Genomic DNA, 19,560 nt, shown 5'->3' with positions numbered 1-19,560 from the left:
GACCATCCTCTCCGTGACCCCGCCCATTCGCCGCCGCCGCTGCCTGAGCCTGGTCAGGTGTTCGTTGTACAGCGACGTAAACTTTGCGTTTGGAAAAACAGATTGGATTTTCGCGTCCGGACAAACAGAACCGAGGCCATGCTCAGACGGATACTTCAAATGGTAAGCTGCTGGTGTAACGAAGTCCACCGTGTCGCGTCTTGTGTAGCTAAAAACGAGTCGTTTACCTTGGGAGACCCAGGCCTATCCTTGTCTGTGTTTTTATGGAGGGGGACGCGCCGTTTATTACACAGTGCGTTGCGGGTGGGCGGGGTTTGCGTTTGTAGCTACAGGGGTTCCTCGTATGGAAAAAGAAATCCGCTACTCCGTCAGATCGCCGTGAACATATCAAGCGCTCCTTGTGTGGGGTTGACACAGCTAGCCGTAGATGCTAACACGGTTCGGTTGATTGATGCTAGTGTTGACAGGGATGTAGCAAGCTGGTATATGTTTATATATAATGTAGTAAGGTTAGCAAACTAAGTAGCTAACGTGTCCACCTTGCCTTAACCCTGATAAATAAGGAATAACTGAGCTAGCTAACGTGCTTGGTCACGGAGCCATGCCATATTTGCATGGTTTCCGTTTCATGGTTAGCTAGCTGTGATATAGCGGTGGGTTAATTCATCGTCCACTCATCATCACATGCTAACGCCGACGTTATCCGCATATTGACCGTTGGGAGGTCCTCTGTCTGGTGGCTGACCGCAACATGGAGAAAAATATGTGTTTTAATTAAAGGAGCTCATACTAATGTTAACGTGGCTTTTACAAGCCTGTCACTAAAAATACAAGTGGGAGTAACCCAGGTTAGCTCTCCTTGCTAGCTTCTATGTGGGACTACATTTACCACAAGGCATTGCTAACGTTAAATGCATCATTGTGTACATTTTGAAGTCCCGGCCTTGTAAACCAGGAAAATCCATCTGTGCTTTTAGGTCAGGGATACTCATACACACTTCACTGCGAACCTGTAAGAAGCTAAACGAAATAAAAAATATGTTATGCTATAAAATTGCTGTTTTTCTTTTCAGTTAGCCCTTTAAATCACACCACCGGACCTGTGCAGTAACGTTAGCTTGTTAATTATTCAAGCTGTGTAGCTAACAACACAGACACTATCACAGGCTGACAGCAGACAACATGAGGCTCCTGTCTCTCACACACATCTGTTCTCCTTATGAACAGTTTACAGGCACAAACACTCAAACTGTTGACCACACTGGCAAGATAACACTTAGATTAATATGACTGCTGTATCATGTCAGAGCTACTGTATCACCTTTGACCAAAATGTGCTTACTTTGGCAACACTGATGGAAATTTTAATCATGTTTTAAAGGTGCACTATGTAGTTTTGATCAATAGAGAAAGATCTCCATTGATTGATTTTTTTTTTAATGCCTAAATAAACAAACTCTCTTCCTTGTCACGACTGAATAAACAAACTGACCATAAAGGACAACACAGTTTCATACTGTTTTACTTTGTTTATATGTGGCGGACCCTGCCACCTTTCAAGCTTCGAACAGTGTTCTGGGGGCCGATGGACTCTGAAGATCCTTATAGTGCCCCTTTAAAGTCAGGGTGTAATGGTGTAATAGAAAGAAAAGTTGTTGGTCTATTTCAAAACAGTATATTTGACCACAATCCCTAAAAAAGTAAAGTTTTGTGTTCCGTGTTGAATTCAATCGAGTCAATAATTTCTTAATCTGACTTTGTTTTAGCTAAATATTAATTTTCTTTTGGTTACACCAGTGTAGTGTTGTTTTATTTATGTAGTTCTTCAGTCGGCTCAAAGGTTGTTTCATGATGCAAATGTGGGGCCTGCCTTTACAGTGGTGTTTTCCAGCCATCCAACAGGCTCTGATGTTCAAAGTACACAAAGTCCCTCTCCCAACACACACACACACACACACACACACACACACACACACGTGTACACACATGTGTTATCACTGGATTCATTCATGCAGAATATCAATACAAACCCCTTTTTTGTGAATGGACCCTCAGTGGCACAACCACTTCATGTGTTTGTGCTTCAAACCAGTGGACTGTGCTGATTTGAAGTGACCCCACTCATATCTACTGCCAGCCTTTTGCAGAGGGTTGATTTTTTTTTTCATGGTCCCCCCCGCAATAGCCTAATGTTCTGGGTGTCCTGTTAATGCATTGACACTCACACTCTAAGCCAAAGGCAGCATTTTAATTTGGAAAGTGACATATGTTTGGACATCAGAAAGCTGAACTGGTGAAAAGAAAGTTAAGTCTTCTGACAGTAAACTGAATATCTCTGAGTTGTGGACAGAGCATGACTACCGAAGACGTCATTTTGGGCTTTCAGAAGCACTGATCGATATTTTTCAAGCATACAAGTACATTTCCAAGGCTTTGAATATCCCCATCATAAAGTCAACCATAAAATGTGGATAAAGGTATCATGGCAGAGCTATAAATCCGAAAATACTTTTGCCTGTGTGCGTCACCAGTCACAGCTTTGTGAGGCTGTTAAAAAACTTACTGTAAATGACATCAGGGCTAACGTTTGCCGGAGGTCATGGAAGACTCTCAAACTCTATAAAGTGAAGGAATCTTCTTTGGTCTGAGGAGATTTAAGTGGAGCATTTGGCTAATTATGCTAAATGTTTGGTGTCAGCCAAACCATAAAGCTTGATGGCAGTCGGGATGCTACTCTACAAGAGGCTCCTAAAGGGTTGTGAATGTAGAAAGAAAAACATAAACATGAATGGATGACAGAATTAGGTATTTGAAAAAGGTATTTGTTTAGTAATTTTAAAAAGACACACAAGCCCGCAGCAGTTTAGCAAAGAAGAATGAGGAAAAGTTGACAGAAACATATCCACGTATATGAAGTCCCTAATCGCTGCCCAACATGCCGATGTATTTTTCTGTTGTTCGTTGTGAGTAAAGATGAACGAGATGCACTGTGATTCAAGATTGTAAGACAATGAACAGTCGATGACATCCTGCAGCAGCTGGAGCAACTGGTGTCCCCACATACAACAGTGTTGGTATTTCATGATACCACGGTCCAACGTAATCATACTTTCAAATAGAGACCACAACAACATTCCAGCGTTAAACCTTTTACAAAAATGTGTTTAAGGCTTTTAAGTCGCACTCAGCAGAGTTGTTTATGCCAGGACTTAAACTGTCAAAGGCCATGACTCCTTTTCTGAGAAACCTTCTGGACCTTGGATTATTGTTTACTTGATACGGGGCTTACCAAGATGCAAGGGTTGCAAAACCATACAAGTAGAGAGCACAGGCATCAAAGTCAGGGGTGTATGTTTGTGTATGTAAAATTAAAATGTCTCTGGAATATTGTATATTAATATATTGTGTTTAATAATCTGCATCTCCTCCTCCTCAGACTCCTGGGAAGGGAGGCTCCCAGAACGCAGAGTCAGAGCAGCCCAGCACGGACCTCAATCACGACCAGACGTCTGAGGTAACATAAACTCAGAGCTGCAGAGTCGAATCTGTCTGAAGAGTATTTATCACATGAGTGATTCTGATGTTCTGTGTTTGTGTCCAGGGCTTCATCTGTCCTCAGTGTATGAAGTCTCACAACTCTGCAGAGGAGCTGTTCAAGCACTATGAGCTGTTCCATGACACCGGAGACCTGCCCGCTCATGTGGCCCCCACAAGGTGAGGATGTTGATGTTACATTCATTATTACATTATTGACAGAATGTGGTGTTTTTGTGAACTCACTCTTTCTTCCTTTTACAGGGAAGACCTTACAATGCTGCGGCAAGAGGTTCAGGACCTGCACGTTTCTCTCAAGGTACAGTGGGGCGTCTGAACCGAACAGAAGGTGTGTAAATGGTCCGTTCATACAAGGACTTGATTTTGTATCTGCGTTTGTGTGTGTTCACCTGATTAGGAGGAACGATGGTTCTCCGGAGAGCTCAAGAAGGAGTTAGACAAAGTCCAAGGACAACTGAAGCAAGTAATTCCTTCAAGATATTTAAGATATATTATGATTAAACGTGGGCGATGTGAATATAAAACTGCTTAATGAGACATGATGACAATGCTTCCTCTTACTGTACATGTTTCTCTCTTTGCCTCGATCCCACAGAACGACGGGCCGGTGGACTCTGAAGATACATGTATGGGAAAAATCCATTTAAAATTAAAAATTAAAAAGATGCCAAACATCAGTCGCTAATAATATGTGGTGCTTCTTTTCTCAGTACTAGAAAGGAAGCTGAACGAAGCAGAGACAGAAAAGTTCAACATCAAGCAGATGAAAGACCTGTTTGAGCAGAAGGCTGCGCAGCTGGCCACAGAGATAGTAGGTTAGTGTGGGGCCAAGAAACTGGGAGGCCTGTCTGTGTGTGTACACATTATTTAACAACACTGAAGTCCTCTTCTATGACACCGCTGTGAAGCTCAATCCATCCAGTGTCTTATTTGTGTAAGATGTTGTTAATTCTTCAGCATTTTGTTTGCTGCAGCCTAACGGCATTTGACACTGATACAGGGAGTCTGTCGGTCCTTAAAAAAGTCTTATAATGTGTCGTCTTTGTAAATAATACAACACATTAAATCAGTGTTCTTCAGTCCTGGTCCTTGGGGCTCCCCGCCCTGCATGTTCCAGATGTTTCACTGCCCCAACACGGTCAGCTTGTCATCAAGCTCTGCTGAAGCCTGATTGATTGCCACAAACATTTTATCTAATTTCATTTATCCATTTTTTTAAATTTCTTTTTACTAACCTGGAATACTTGAATAAGAAAAAGATGATTTGTCATAAAATCTGGTTAAAAAATCTCTTGAAAGGGTCTTAAAACACATGTAATTTAAGTGCTCTAGATGTTACATCCCCCTCTGCTGGCCAGGATGTGTCACTGTGGCTGACGCCCCTCCTGCCTTTCCAGGTGATAGCAGTTTGGCACCCATCAGATAAATATAAAACAAAACATAATATCACAGCCAGCCTCCAGGCTGACTTACTGTATCTCTGGTCAGGTGGAAGGGAGAAGCAGAGAGCCTAGTGCCCCACCTGCTCTTATTGGTTATTCATAATCAGCCAGACCGCTTTCACCTGGAAAGGCAGGAGGCCAAGTGTCAGCCACAGTGGCACATCCTGGCCAGCAGAGGGGGAACATGTAACATCTAGGCAAACTGTGATAATGTTTTCCTCACAAGTGAGGTTTTTGTGTTATTTATATTTGGATATCATTAAATTGACTTTCTTTATGCTGTTAAATGCTTTTATTGTTGAATCTGACAGACTTAAAGTCGCGCTATGACGAGGAGAAGAGCCTGAGGGAGGCCGGCGACCAGAGGTCGGCCAAATTGACCGAACAGCTACAGAAAGAGAAGCAGGAGATCGAGAGACTCCAAACAGAACTGGTACAGGACTCACTTTCTGTTGCGGTTTATTCTCTACTCACTTGGCTTGAGACGTACTTTTTACTTTCAGTCGTTTCTTTCATGAATTTTGTGCTTTGAAGTTTGAAATAATAACATTGAATCAACACCATGAAATCCGTTTGGCTGTGCGCTGTATGGTGGCAGATCACAATCAGACAATCCCTTCGCAGTTGTTATGGATACATGAAACAAAACTTCATCCTAAGAATTTTTATCAAGAGCGCTAAAGAGCTCGACTTTAAACAAATCTAAAACATCTTATCGTGTGCCAAGCTGGATACATCCGTATACACGTGAACAACATCGTAACACCAAGGAGCCTGTTCTTCCCACGGCTTTAACACGGTGCCTCTGCTCTGCCCCCTAGCTGCAGCGGCCGGGCGTGGAGGATGTGGAGGTGCTGCAGAAGGAGCTGGTGCAGGTCCAGACACTGATGGACAGCATGACTCGTGAGAGGGAGGACGAATCCGAACGCCTCAAAAAACACTACGAGCAGCTGCAGGCTAATTACACTACCTCAGAGGTAAAAACACATTAAGTCCTGAAGGTCACGTGTAGTTCTGCTGATTCTCACTTTAACTTTTCCTTTTCCTTGTGCACACTGATTCCCACAGTTGACATAATCATGAAGAAGATATGAGATATAGTGAAGTCGTCCTTATTTGACCCCTTTTCCATTTCACCCGTCGTTTGCTGAGGCCACACACAGCGCTTTTTGGCAGGAAACCGGGTCTTAAGACTCTGAAATAACTTATGAATTAGTTCTGATGTACTCTGGTTATGTCAGACCAAATGGCTTTACGCCTAATTCTTAGTAATTCAGACCTGGTGAATAATTCAGTCTCCTTTCCAGCATGTTTGATCGAGATCTCTGTCAGGCAGCACCAGGCCCTGAACCTCTCCTTCTGAAAACCATCTCAGAAGATAGTTTTCCAGAATTCAGGAGCCATATTCTGAAAATATTTGAGAGCTGTCAGGCTTTTGATGGTGTAACAGCTCTCAGGATTATAAGTAGCTTTGTTATAGTCTGCAAGCTGTCTGAAACAGGATTGTAATTCATTGAGGTTTAAGTTTCACAGTATGAACATGGAGGCTTTTGCTTCATCCATGTCTGCCAGCGAAATGTCAGCATTGCAACAGTAAACATTACATTCAGCTCTATACGTCGTCTGCCTCTGCAGAAGCACCTAACAAACAGCAAACCAAACCCATTCTGATGAATGCTGCCGTAACAAATTTGATGATTTATCCTCTCATCCCAGCAGCATCGCGATCAGCGTGGCAGATTTTGCTGTTGTATTGTGACTTACCTTTTGTCTGTGTCTCTCTTTCCCTCCCCCTCTTCTTCTTCTTCTCCTCCTCCTCACACATTGTTTCCCTCTCCAACACTCACTCTTTCTTCAAGATTCGTAAACTGGAGGTAAAACACGTTGTTTCAAGTTGGCCCCAAATTTGGTTGCATCCTTTTGAGTTTCTCCAGAAAGTTTTATCTATTTTTTGTTAATGGTGTGTTATCTCCTCATGTTGTTGTTGTTTTTTTGTGCAACTGCTGCCTGGTTGTTACTAATCCCTGTTGTGTTTTTATTTTTCTTCTTCTTTTGTGTCAGTCCTTCTCAGTGGTGCCGCTTCAGTTCTTGAATGTACACTAAACGGCTCTGTAAACAGAGTGTAACGTGTCTGACTGTTGTATTGCAGATGACTGTATCCCAACTAAAAGCAGAGCTGGAGAAGGGTCCACAGGAAGCAGCCGTCTACACGCAACAGATCCACCAGCTGAGGAGTGATCTGAATAATTTGCAGCAGCAAAGCCAGGTGAAAAACACACCACCGGAGCCAAACAATTACAGTTATTAGAGTTTGGGATGTCTAAGTCTAACAATGTCAAAGCTGTCAGCGCAGAAAAAAGTTTGAATCAAATCAATCCTAAATTTGGAGAATCGTGACACCCCTAAAATCACTCTGAGCAGATGACGGCAGGCACATGGCGTCTGCCACACATTTTATAAGATTGTGTAGGATTTACTTTGACTTCAGAAATGTTAACACTCCTCACCAGCTGCCTCTCAAGTGCACGCCATCTCAGTTTCTGTAAACCTTCCTCTGTTGCTCGGCATCAGGCCCTGCTGTCATCAGCCTTCTTTGGCAACCCAGCCATGTTGATTAAGAAAAAATCACGCGCAGACCTATAATTAAACCAGCAGGGGGGGATCTCTGCCATGCCAGCTCTGTCACTTTGGGTGAAATACAATCACAGGTAACTGGGCCTGTGCACTGGGAACTGGGGAATGGAGGCTTGGGGTTCCTGCCAGAGATTAAATCCTTCCACATCAATGCCCTTCCAGCCAAGTAGGTTTCCGGGTAAGAGGGGAGGGATTACAGAGTGGATACCTTGAGACCTGATACAGAGGCTCATCTCATGAGAATAGAGACAAAAGTGATGGAGTAGACAAAGACAGTGACGGACAGAGGATCAGGACTAAGAACAGACAGGTGAACAGCAACAGGGGTTTCACTGGTCTGTAACTTCAGGATTAGTGAGGAGACGCGCAGCAGGGAGCTGTGGCAATGACACAAGAGAAGGACAGCAACAAGGCCATGAAGAGGAAGAGGGCTGAATGAAAGAGGAGGGGAGAAAATAGAAAGTGCCCAGAGAGGCTTGTTAATGTTGGCCAGCTGCTGTGGTGGCCTGCAGAGGTTTATTGAACGTCTGTGAAGTCCAGGTGCCCTGTCACACTCCCTAGTTAGCAGCACGCTCCACTATTAACAACATTTTGTTCTTTATCACCCTGTAGCCAAGTTTACTGCCAGCTCAGGGGCGAGTGCTGCACACACAGCATGGTATTCCTGTAAGTCCTGTGTCGTAAACCTCCCCCTAGAAATGCCATACCTCACTTTACTCTCGACTCTTGACAACCAACTGTTCTTTTCCATAGCACGTGAGGCGCACAGGGCGTGGGTGTTTGTGCCCTTGTTGCGGCTCCTATCAACCAGCCAACTGTTAACTTAGAAAAGAGAAGTGGTTCATGTCCAACTGTGACTTAAATTGATGACTCAAACAATTTCTGAATGGCCTCTCAAACACTGTCACACTGCATCCTTCAAGTCAGAAAACAGACATTTGATTCAATGTTTAGGTTTTCGCTTTCAGTCCATCTTTAACCCTCTTAAATCCCAAACTTCTGGGCAACTTGTGTCATCTGTCTCACGTTATCCTCTCCTCTCCTCTTCTCACAGAGCCTGTCTGAAAAGCTTGCACGTAAAGAGAAAGAGTATCAGGAGCTGGAGGAGCGTCTGGGAGCTGAGAAGGCCGCCAAAAAGGGAGTTCAAGGCAGCCTGAGGGAGAGGGAGCTGGAGGTTCAAGAGCTCCAGACTCGGGCCTCGGGGGCAGAGGCCTCCCTGCAGAAGGCCCAGGTGGAGATCAGAGAGAGGGCTGAGGAGGTGGCCAAGTTGAAGAGTGAGATGGGGGAGCTGGAGGTGAAGCACGCAGAGCTGAAGGTTGAGAGGAAACAGTTGGAGCACCAAAGGGAAGAAAAAGAGAGCCACGGTGCTCAGCAGCAGACTGAGATCAGTCAGGTGAGTGAAGGACAAAGCATACCATATTTCCAAACCATATTTCTTGCTGTTGTTAACTTTGTGATCCTGTGTTCTCCGTCCTTATCACTACCTGTCTCTCTGTGCTCTTCCTAGCTGCACGCCAAACTGCTGGAGGCGGAGAGGCAGCTGGGCGAGGTGCAAGGTCGTCTCAAAGAACAGAGGCAGCTGTCCGGGGAGAAACTGAAAGACCGCGAGCAGCAAGCAGCCGACCTGCAGCTCAAACTGTCCCGTGCAGAAGAACAGGTAGGCATCAGATGAAACTTGAATGACGGCTACAGGGAAACTATGTTAGAATAACAGACTAGTAAGAACATCTGTAGGTAGATGTGTCCGATTTTGTAAGTGTGCATCGTTAGACTTAATGTACGCTGTAAGATATGCAAGTGTAGTTTAAGGTTTATTTACGAGGCTGAAACAGAAGCAGAGTTGCAACATTAGGAAACCAATGACCCATGAAGATGAGATAAAAAGGAACTGTAATAATACAGAAACAGTGAGATGCACAAAATGACTATTATGGTTGAAAAAACAGAGGAAAAGAAATAAAACCGCTGCTGTGTTTTGCTTCTTTAGTTGAAGGAAGGTGCCAGTAAGAACACAGATGTGCAGCACCAGCTGGAGAAAGCCAAGCAGCAGCACCAGGAGCTGCAGGCGCTGCAGCAAAACACCAACGGCAAACTCCGTGAGGCGCAGGTACTGTCCACCAGAAAGTACCCTCTGGTAACAATCATGGGAACTATAAAGCCAAGAGAAACTGTACAGAACAGAGAGTTTTAAAATTGCAGAGAATTTCTAGCTTGAATAACATTGTTTTATTAAAAAAAACAACTAGTAATAGGATTGTTGTGTGTAGAAGCTTTATCAGATTATATCACATAGTTCACATTGTCCTGATGACGTAACATTTAGTCTGTTCACAAACAAAAAAACACTGGTGCAGTATATCTACAGCTTAATATACCTCACACACAGCACGAAACCCAACATGAAATAAATACATTTCTGCCAAAATACCCACCGTAACCTTTCTGCTGTGCCGGCTCGCTTTCACGCTGCAGAATGACCTGGAGCAGGTGCTGCGCCAGATTGGAGATAAGGACCAGAAGATCCAGAATCTGGAGGCTCTGCTGCAGAAGAGCAAAGACATCGTGAGCCAGCTGGAAGCAGAGAGAGAGGACTTATGTGCCAAGATCCAGGCCGGGGAGGGAGAGACGGCTCTGCTGAGCCAGCTGAAAGAGAAAAACCATGCACTACAGGAACAGGTTGGCACACACACATGCACATACACACACACACACACTTTCAAATGTCCACTTTCAACCTCTGTCGTACAAATGTAATGTGACAAAAGACACAAAGAAATGTACTGTAATGTCCAATAATGTCAGGAAACTATTGGTCATTTTTGAGCTTATAACCTTTTTATGTGGGTCGTAAAGGTAACACAGTTGACAGACAAGCTGAAGAACCAATCCGAGAGCAACAAGCAAGCCCAGGATAACCTCCATGAGCAGGTCCAGGAGCAGAAGACTCTGCTGCGTTCGGCCCAGGACCGAGCCCACACCCTGGAGACCTCGGTCACAGAACTCACCGCTCAGCTCGCAGACAGCAAGGAGAAAGTGTCCCAGTTGGATGCTCAGGTAATTATAATGTATATTTAATAACAAACAATGGGGGCAATGATATTTCTATTCAGTTTGTAGTCGTAGACCACAGTGTCCTGCAGACTTTATGTTTTTTAAATAATGAAAATAACAATTTCTGTGGGTTTGTTCATCTACAGCTGAAGGCAAAGACGGAGATGTTACTATCTGCAGAGGCTGCCAAGGCTGCACAGAAGGCTAACCTGGAGAACAACCTGGAGAGTGCCCAGCATGCATTGCAGGACAAGCAGCAGGTAAGGGCCTTCTTTGTGCCACTGATGTTGCAGTTTGGCTAAAACGCAGCACAGTGTCCCTTGTAATGTACCATATTTCTTATGCCCTTTACTCTGCTCACTTTTTCCCCTTCCTATCCTGCACCCTCTCCCACCATCTTGCATAGGAGCTGAATAAAGCTCAGAAGAAGGTGGAGGAGCAGGCCCAGAGGCTCAAGGAGAGACAGGAGCAGTGCACTCAGCTGGAAGCCAGTCTGAAGGAGTGCAAAGACAAATTAATGGCCTCAGAACAACGTACAGAGCAGGTGGAGGGCCTCAATAAGGTTTGTGTTGAGTCTTTACAGTGAGTACCTGATATAGTGTTGTCTGTATACATGATTCATTTAGAATAATCCAGGGTTTTAATTTAATCTGACAGAAATTGGAGTCTCAGGTTGGGGAGTTACAGACCACACGCGACCAGGTGCAGCAGGAAGTGCAGAAGCTGCAGAAGGAGGGGTCGGAGGTTAAACGGAAAGCCAAGGAGCTGCAGCGCTCGTTGGAGACAGAGAAAGCAGGGTGAGATAAACACAGCACTGGTGTGTTTGCCTGTAGATGAAGTGCATTTAAATGATCCACGTTTGTCTTAGTGATGATTCAACCACATGTATTTTGTTTTCTTAATTTGTTCCACTGCTTTCTGATGAAAAACATGAATGTCTTTTTCATTGTTAAGGTCTACAACACTACAAGAGGAATTAAAGAAAAAAGCAGCTGCTCTGAGTGACATTCAGCAGCAGCTGGAGCGCAGCGAGCAGGACAAATCTGCTCTGAAGGTGAACCTGGACAAGGTAAACCAGGAGGGAAAGACTAAGCATGCAGAGCTGGACAAAAAGGCTCAGAGCCTCGCAGCAGACTTACAGAAGGCCCAGCAGGAGAAAGAGGCTCAAAGGAAGGAGCTTGCCTCTGCGCAGGAGAGCCTTGGAAAGGCTAAAAAAGCACTGAAAGAGGGTCAGAGTCAGCTGGACACAGAGAGGAAGAGCCACAAGTCAGCCATGGAAGAGAAGGTAGGCTCAGTAAACTAAGCCACGTCAGTGTTATTTTTCTATTTTTCAGTTTCAACAAAGAGCAAGAAACAGCCATCTGACTACAACACCAGGACACTGACAACATTAATCTGTCTTAATCCTCAGGAAAAGGCCAATGAAAAGGCCAAACAGGAGCTTCTTAAGAATAATGAGGCCATCACCAAGGCAATGAACCAGTCTAAAGAGCAGCTGGAGCAGATGAGAGAGGTATGTTTCTAAAAGGATCGAGCTAAATTGTATTCTAATGTAACATCTAACGACCTGTTGTGTTGTTTCTGCAAATGTCAGGCAGAGAAAAAGTTGAAGGTGCAGCTGACCACAGCGGAGCAGCAGCACACAAAGACTCAGGAGGTGCTAAAAGAGAAAGAGAACCAGTTGGAGAAGCAGCGGGCACAACTGAAGACGGCCCAGGGGTCTTTTGAGGGGGAGATGAAGAAACTGAAGGGCCAAGTTGCAGAGTTACAGGAAGTTAATGTCAAGAAGGCAAGTAGAGGATAGAAATACGAACATGCATACTGTTGCTGTCAACTCCGAGAGGATTGATGTGAACTGTGAACCTGTGAACTCCAGGGAGAAGAGGAGGGTAAGCTGAGGGCGCAGGTGTCAGGGCTCGGCCAGGAGCTGTCCTCTGAGAAGAGCCGGACGACAGAGCTGCAGAAGGCCTTGGAGCAAAGCCAGGGAAGCCTCACTAAGCTTCAGTCTGACTTCTACGGCAAGGAGTCTGAAGTCTCTGCCCTGCGTCAAGACATGAAGGTATATGACGACATGTAACGTGTATTGTTTCATGAATTTACTGTGTTTATTTAGTTGTTTCTTCAGAGCAGTATTATGTGTAGGGAGGAAGAAGCTCTCAGCGATGTCAACCTGTTAATAACATCCAAGACGAGACGAGACAGATGCAATGATTGCGGTGCCACCTCTCCTTTTTGATATAGATCTACTTGTATAGATTATAGTGCACCTGGTTGGTGCCGACATCATCTGGTACCTCATTGATTTCAAGTCGACGGATGAGCGCTCGTGTTTTGTGGGTCGATACATCTGATCCCAGATGTCTCCGTTCTAGGATTTATTTTCATATTAAAAGATAAATACTTAATTCAGTATTTGGGGGTAAAGGTGTGTTCAAAAGGCCAATAAGCCTTCCCATGTGGTCATTTTATGTAAACTAATCATTGAATTTACAGAAAATTCTGCCATATAATGGTTTGTTTCGTTATCTGGATATGAAATGATCTATATCGGGATATAGATAGGGATATGACACACAGCCCTGAAGGTACTTTATGCAGGAAAGGCTGACGGAGAAGAGGCTGATAATGACTTGGTTTAAGGAGGTCGTGTTAAATATTGTATTTGCAGAGAGGCTGTGATGCTGCATCACTTTTAACTAATTCTCAGAGGTGGATCAAGGATAGGGAGGGATGTCGATCACTCTAGACAAAGACTTGCAGACTGATCAATAAAAACAAAACACGCACACACTCCTCCGAGCTGTTCCCTTAGTCCTGGCTGCTTGTATTGATTTCCCTCTTCACCCCCCTCACTTTGGGACTTGTGATGTTTCTCTGACTGTAGGCGTCGGAGGAGAAGTTGCACCTGGCTCAGGAGGAGCTGGCTGCTAACCGAACCCATCAGACAGGTTTAGAGGCTCAGATCCAGGAGCTGCAGACGGGCCGGGGCTCGCTGGAGCAGGAGCTGACGAAACGGGACCAGAAGCTCAAACAGCAAGAACAAACCATGAGGGAATTACAGAAGCAACAGGTCAGACGAACACGAGTTTTAAGAGTGGAACACACAGAAATAAACACTTATATGACTTGCGATTAAGTCCATGAGCTACATAGTAAACTGTGGTTACTCAATCAGGGTCAAGTAAAGGAGGAGATGGAGAAGGAGAGGAGTAAAGTGGAGGAGCTGAACAAAGCCAAGAGCGTCCTGGAGAAGAATAACAGCAGACTGACTTCTGAGTTAAAAGCACTAACGGAGAAGAGCGAGAAGGTCAGTCTCTTTTTATAAGAAGCAGCTAACAGAACCTGAGCTATTGTCCGCCATTTTTTGTCCCATAGTGGCCGACATGACCTGCTTCCCATGCTTGTGTCTTATGTAAACAGCTTAACTCGGGGATACTGCAGGTCATAAGGGGCCACATTCTTCAAAGTTAGAACTAAAGCGTGCTTGAGTCGACAATTTGACCTGAGCTCGGTTTCTTCAGTTCTTCAAAGCTGTCTCAAAATTGATCTGAAGCTGTTGTCAGAGCAATGACCTGCTGAAGCCTCTCATAGTTTTACCCCAACTGTGATCTCACTTTTAGCACTGCTGCTTTCTTTAGAAGACAGTGTAAGTGTGTTTAACAACCAAATATTGCGCGTGTTTACAATATATATTTCTTTTTCAGGAGCTAGGTGAGTTACGGGAAGCCAAACAGCTGTTGATCCAGCAGAAACTGGAGCTGCAGGGTCAGGTGGAGGCAGCACAGAGTTCCCTCGAGCAGGAGCAGAAAGAGCACCAGGCCACCAAGGACAGCAGGCGACAGAGAGAGGAGCAGCTCCTCGCCCAGACCAAGGAGGTCCAGGATAAGTTGGTAGGCCCATCTTCCAAATCCCTCCAAATTCATCTAAATATCATCACTTCTCGCTTCTTTTGTAACCCGATCAATGCTTCCTCTTACAGCTGGTGGAGAAGCGAGCCAGAGAAGAGCAGGTGAAGCGCGGGGAAGAGGCGGAAGCCAAGATGGGCGTGCAGGTGACGGCTCTGAACGAAAACGTGGCCACGCTGAAGAGGGAGTGGCAGGGCAGCCAACGGAGAGTCGGTGAGCTGGAGAAGCAGACAGATGAGCTGAGAGGAGAGATCGCTGTGCTGGAGGCCACTGTCCAGAACAACCAGGACGAGAGGCGTGCGCTTTTGGAAAGGTGAGTTGATCTTGTTTCCCTTTGGTTATCCATAATCAGACTTTTGCTGCACAGATGCTTTTCAGGGGCCACATTCAGATTATTAAAACCATTTGCAATTGCATTGAGATTTTCTTATGTCTCCAGTGTGACATTATATTCCTCTAAAACAAGCACTTGGCTTCAGTTCCCCCCAAAAAAACAATTAGGCTGTGTGAAACTCATTTGTTTGATACATTAATATTGAACGTTGCCTCAAGGTTACTCATGCTCTTTAAATTCACCATCTCAATTTTTAAAGACCTTAATTAAAGAGCTAATTAAAGTTATTATGTGATATTTATTATATATTAAGCCTATTTTAGGACTGTTGCATGGAAAAAGGAACATTTAGAAGATGGCATCTGTTGATCAATCATCAGCTTTGTACAGTTTTTAGGAGACATCAGACAAACTTTCCTACAACACTTATGGATTCATGTTTGAGGATAATAATAGTAAAGTTTGAGGGGCCTTGCAAATTATGGATGTTTCCTGAGAGGAACAATAAACTAGGGGGACACTCGGTGATGGCTTTGAAATACGGGAGAAACACTTGATGAGTAACTCATGAAAACAAGCACTGATTTAGCACCCATCAGAGCACACAACAGATTGTGTGCTCTGATGGGTGCAATGTGATTAATCAAAATTGACTTTAGGCAAATCCACCTGTAAATAATAGAGCTCTGCGGTAGCGCAGAGATAATAAATAAAAATGACCCAGAAGACGAGTTGTAATTCCCCGAAACACTTCACATCAAAAGTATTAATTAACAAACTGATTACGCAGCCTGCCAAGTAGCGGTGGTGGGAAATTATCCCGAGCAACTAATTAATGAACACGTACACACAAATCATCCTCCCCCGTGTGGTTGTGTTTTAGGTGCGTAAAGGGTGAAGGTGAGATAGAGAAGCTGCAGGCCAAGGTGGTGGAGCTGAGGAGGAAGCTGGACGACACGACGGCGGCCATGCAGGAGCTCGGCAGAGAGAACCAGTCGCTCCAGGTCAGTGAAGAATTGCCAAGAGATGAAAAACACTGAAGTACAGATATGTTGGCGGTTGTTAACAGTTTGTCTTGCAAATAAAGTTCGATGGTCTGATTGTAAGTCTTGCTGTTGGTGCTTTTTAGATCAAGCAGTCACAGTCTCTGACCAGGAAGTGGGCCGAGGATCACGAAGTGCAGAACTGCATGGCCTGTGGGAAGGGCTTCTCTGTCACCGTCAGGAAGGTAAGAGTGGATCGATGCTCGTCGGCAGCTGGACACATATTTGAACTGTCTCTAACCTCCTCCCTCCTCTCTCCTCTCTCAATATCCAGCACCACTGCAGACATTGCGGAAACATCTTCTGCGCCGAGTGTTCGGCGAAGAACGCCCTCACGCCATCCTCTAAAAAGCCAGTACGGGTCTGTGAGACGTGTTTCGAGGAGCTTCAAGGTTGATTTCCCTCTCCCATCCCTTAACCAACACCCCCTGCCACTTACCCCTTACCCTCCCCCTCCTTCCTACTCCAGCAGACAGAAGAAGGCGTGTCTTCGTCATATTTAAATGTGCACTATAAAGGACAGACCCAGTGCAAGACTCCCACCTGCATGTGACTCCTGGCCCTGGCGTGGAGGGAAACAGCTGAAGGGTTTTTACGGAAGCGGCGTCAGAGCCAACGTGATGGGAATTTGGTGGGATTGGTTGGGATTGTCTGTATCTGTTTTTGTGCCTTTGCTACTCCTGTGGACTGCCAGAGAGCGGAGACAGTGAGAACTCAACACCATCCATCTCTTTTAAGTTCATGTTCACATCTCCATCGTTGTTCGGCATCATTTGCAATTGCAAGGTAGTTGCATTTTGTTGTAACGTGTGTGGCATCAGGAGGTGGAAGGTCGGTGTGACACTGCAGGAGCGACCGGGGAAGTAAATATTGGAAATCACTGCTGCCCTACAAAGGTCTACGCAAGTAACTATCGTGTCCAGGAAAAGTGACATTTTCTGCGTTTAACTACGGCAATCTGATCCTTCACTAAAATACTAAAATGAAATCGGTAAAGACTAAAATATTTTTGGATATTTTTTCAGTTTAACTCGCATACAGTACGCAAAGGTGCGTTGAAATACACCTCGAACTGCAAACAAGATCAATTATGACTCTTTCTGTTATGAACTTTTGATCTATGGAGGTTTTATATTTGTAAAATGTTTCCTCGAGTCATAAAAAGCGTTTTAAAAATCAGACGTCGTCTCAATGTGAAGTCTTCAGGCAGAGCAGGAACTTGTGGGGGCCAGCGGGAGAAACTGTCCACTCAGTGGGCCGCATAACCAGGAAGTAAACCTGGAAGGTAGGAGGCTTTTTTTGGCACCAGGCAAGCAATGGGCGCCATCTTTGGGTTCACTATTTCTATTTAAAATCCATGTCTTGCAACCACTGCTGTGCTGAAGGCGGTGACTGTATAGTTGTGACACCATAACCTTACAGAAGTTCAGACAGCTTGTTAAAGGGCACAGTTTCTGAATATGGGCTTGAGTGTTTTGATACTTTCACAGTATTTGACCTGCTGTATTATGTAGAAAGACATGGAAACCTCACTTTCTACAATATGTGACAGAAAAAGTTAATTTGGCCCCAAAACAAGGTTGTTAGTTTACCAGCTGAAGTTTTTAATTTGATGTTTGCAGACAGGATTTAATTAAAATATAAAGATTTTAGATGTAAGAATGCATTTTGTTTTTGTAAATTTGAAACGGTAAAGAGAACCAGATCCTTTTTGTTAACGTTGTGTTAAGTGCCCACCACTTGAGATTTTAGAGTTAAACGTCACTGTAAAAAGAAACAGTTCATCAGTCGATTTATGCACCAGCGATTTTTCTGTACCGGACTTGAAAAAACCAACATTGATGTCAAATCTAGTTACTGTGTGTTTCCTTTGTGCGGCAGCATGTTCGTGTATTTTGTTGAAATTTAATGTTTTCACGACCAAAGAATGTCAGCAGCAGGAAAACAGCCGAGATGAAAACCCTGAGTTTGTTTCATGTTTCAGTATTTTTCTAATCGTCTCTTTTTTGAAAGCTTTTGAGTTTTAAATCACAGGGTCCTACATTTTTATCTTGAACGCAGCACGTACGACGATCTGAGACGCTTCTCTGTACGGTCCGTTGTTTTTGCTGCGATGCCACATTTCTCTCGTTGCAAATCGTGGTGCTTTCTGCAGTCATCGAAGGTGCCTGCATGTTTATTTTAATTTTTTTTCTCCTGCTGCTCGTCTCCGCTCAACAGCACTGACTACTGCTGGAGCTGTGTGTGTGTGTGTGTGAGAGAGAGAGCGTGCGTGTGTGTGTGTGTGCTCTGCTTCCAAGCAATAACTGTGGCTGTGTGTGACGTTGCTGTAACAGAGTGTGTGTGTGTGTGTGTGTTTTAGTGTTTAGGCCTGCTGTGTTCGTCTGCTGAGATGCACTGTACGAATGTTGGCTGCTCAGAACCTCAGCATCTCTCTGGCCCGTGTTCAGGGATGTCGGTGCTGCTTTCAGGTGCGGCCGTGACTGTCGGTTCTCTGTGCGACCTGTCCGCAGCTGAGGACACTGTAAAAGTGAAAATTCCTGCTTTTGTTTTAATTTATAATTGTTGACAGATATTTGGTAAGATCTTTTTTTTGTGCAATCGTCTGAAGACTGGAGCAGGTTGACAAACACTGTAAGCCAGCTGCGACACCGCAGGCTGTTCTGGCATTTTGCAAAACAAGCAGCGTGTTTCAGACTTTGGCTTACCAAATTAGCTCTTTATGCTTGTATGCTCATTTAAAAAAAAAAACAACAACATCCATCTCAGTTGCAAGCTCTCAAGAACACCTCTCTTTTGCATTGCATTGGTTTTGTTATGTCTACCTCAGATTGGCACAGGAAAGCACTATTTCTAAACCTTTAGAGATCACAAGTATTGTGTCATTGCCTGCATTTGATCAAGGATTTGTGATTTATCTATCAAGCTGTACAGTCCCTTCAAACCTAGAGAGATGATTTGCACCTTATTGTATTCTGGGATCCTCCAGCCACAAAACATAGGACCACCGACTTTATACAGGCTTCAGCATTTCTAGCCCCGATGTACTTAACTGCTCATTAATACTAAGGCTGTCATAATTATCTTTGTAAATGTTTGTAATGAAAGAGAAAAAGGAAATTATATATAACACTCGTGGATGTAGACTCATGACAACAGTGAAAATGTATGTGGACTCATCAGTGTCTTACTCATTTCTACAAAACGGCACCACAGACCTGTGCACACTGAATTGTGGCTTGCTTCGTGTTGCTGTCAGTTATCATGCATGATGACTTATAACTGGCCTGTGGCTCACACGTTCTTTCTCTCCATGTTTAGAGTCATCATATTTGATGGTCGTGAAGGTGTGCCTTAGGCCAACGTCTCGTACGTCACTGCTCACCGTTAGCGGCGACACGCACCGTGTAATTTACCACAGTCAGGGTGATCTCGGCTCACCTGAAGGGACGAGAGGAGTCATGTAATTTATGTTCACACGTTCACCAGTTGATTTTCTAATTCATCATCATGACAAACGTAAATAAAACCAGTACGTTTCTATTTTCTCGTGTGTTGTTGTCTTTCTTTATAGATGAGAAGAATTACTACTACAG

At 44.4% G+C, this 19,560-nt stretch overlaps 1 protein-coding gene across 3 annotated transcripts; it reads left to right on the top strand.

Moving 5' to 3' along the window:
- Positions 1-42: 42 nt before the first annotated feature.
- eea1 (early endosome antigen 1) lies at positions 43-19,512 on the top strand. Of its 3 annotated transcripts, XM_084365306.1 has the most exons (30): positions 43-162; positions 3,437-3,514; positions 3,602-3,714; positions 3,799-3,853; positions 3,953-4,018; positions 4,151-4,181; positions 4,266-4,370; positions 5,309-5,430; positions 5,819-5,974; positions 6,857-6,871; positions 7,147-7,263; positions 8,686-9,024; positions 9,139-9,288; positions 9,619-9,738; positions 10,104-10,307; positions 10,485-10,685; positions 10,829-10,942; positions 11,089-11,244; positions 11,340-11,479; positions 11,637-11,967; positions 12,094-12,195; positions 12,277-12,475; positions 12,563-12,741; positions 13,567-13,752; positions 13,858-13,989; positions 14,387-14,572; positions 14,662-14,900; positions 15,805-15,925; positions 16,051-16,149; positions 16,239-19,512. In XM_084365306.1, the coding sequence occupies exons 1-30, from the start codon at positions 139-141 to the stop codon at positions 16,359-16,361; spliced, it is 4,203 nt and encodes a 1,400-aa protein (XP_084221432.1). In that variant the 5' UTR covers positions 43-138; the 3' UTR covers positions 16,362-19,512. The 3 variants fall into 3 exon arrangements, with proteins under 3 accessions (XP_084221432.1, XP_084221433.1, XP_084221434.1); XM_084365307.1 differs by lacking the exon at positions 6,857-6,871; XM_084365308.1 differs by lacking the exons at positions 43-162; positions 3,437-3,514 and having other exon boundaries at positions 3,670-3,714; positions 3,953-4,014.
- Positions 19,513-19,560: the final 48 nt, after the last annotated feature.

The sequence above is a fragment of the Pagrus pagrus genome, assembly GCF_965226575.1.
Source record: "Pagrus pagrus genome assembly, chromosome: 10".
Lineage (NCBI taxonomy): Eukaryota > Metazoa > Chordata > Actinopteri > Spariformes > Sparidae > Pagrus > Pagrus pagrus.
Note: the sequence above shows the minus strand (reverse complement) of the source record. Positions and strands in the feature narration are given on the sequence as shown.

Excerpts from the sequence above, each read along its gene's own strand:
- eea1 (XM_084365306.1), top strand. The coding sequence starts at position 139 with ATGCTCAGACGGATACTTCAAATG. Across the intron at positions 10,943-11,088 it reads CATTGCAGGACAAGCAGCAG|GAGCTGAATAAAGCTCAGAA; the intron begins GTAAGGGCCTTC and ends CATCTTGCATAG. Across the intron at positions 11,968-12,093 it reads AGTCAGCCATGGAAGAGAAG|GAAAAGGCCAATGAAAAGGC; the intron begins GTAGGCTCAGTA and ends CTTAATCCTCAG.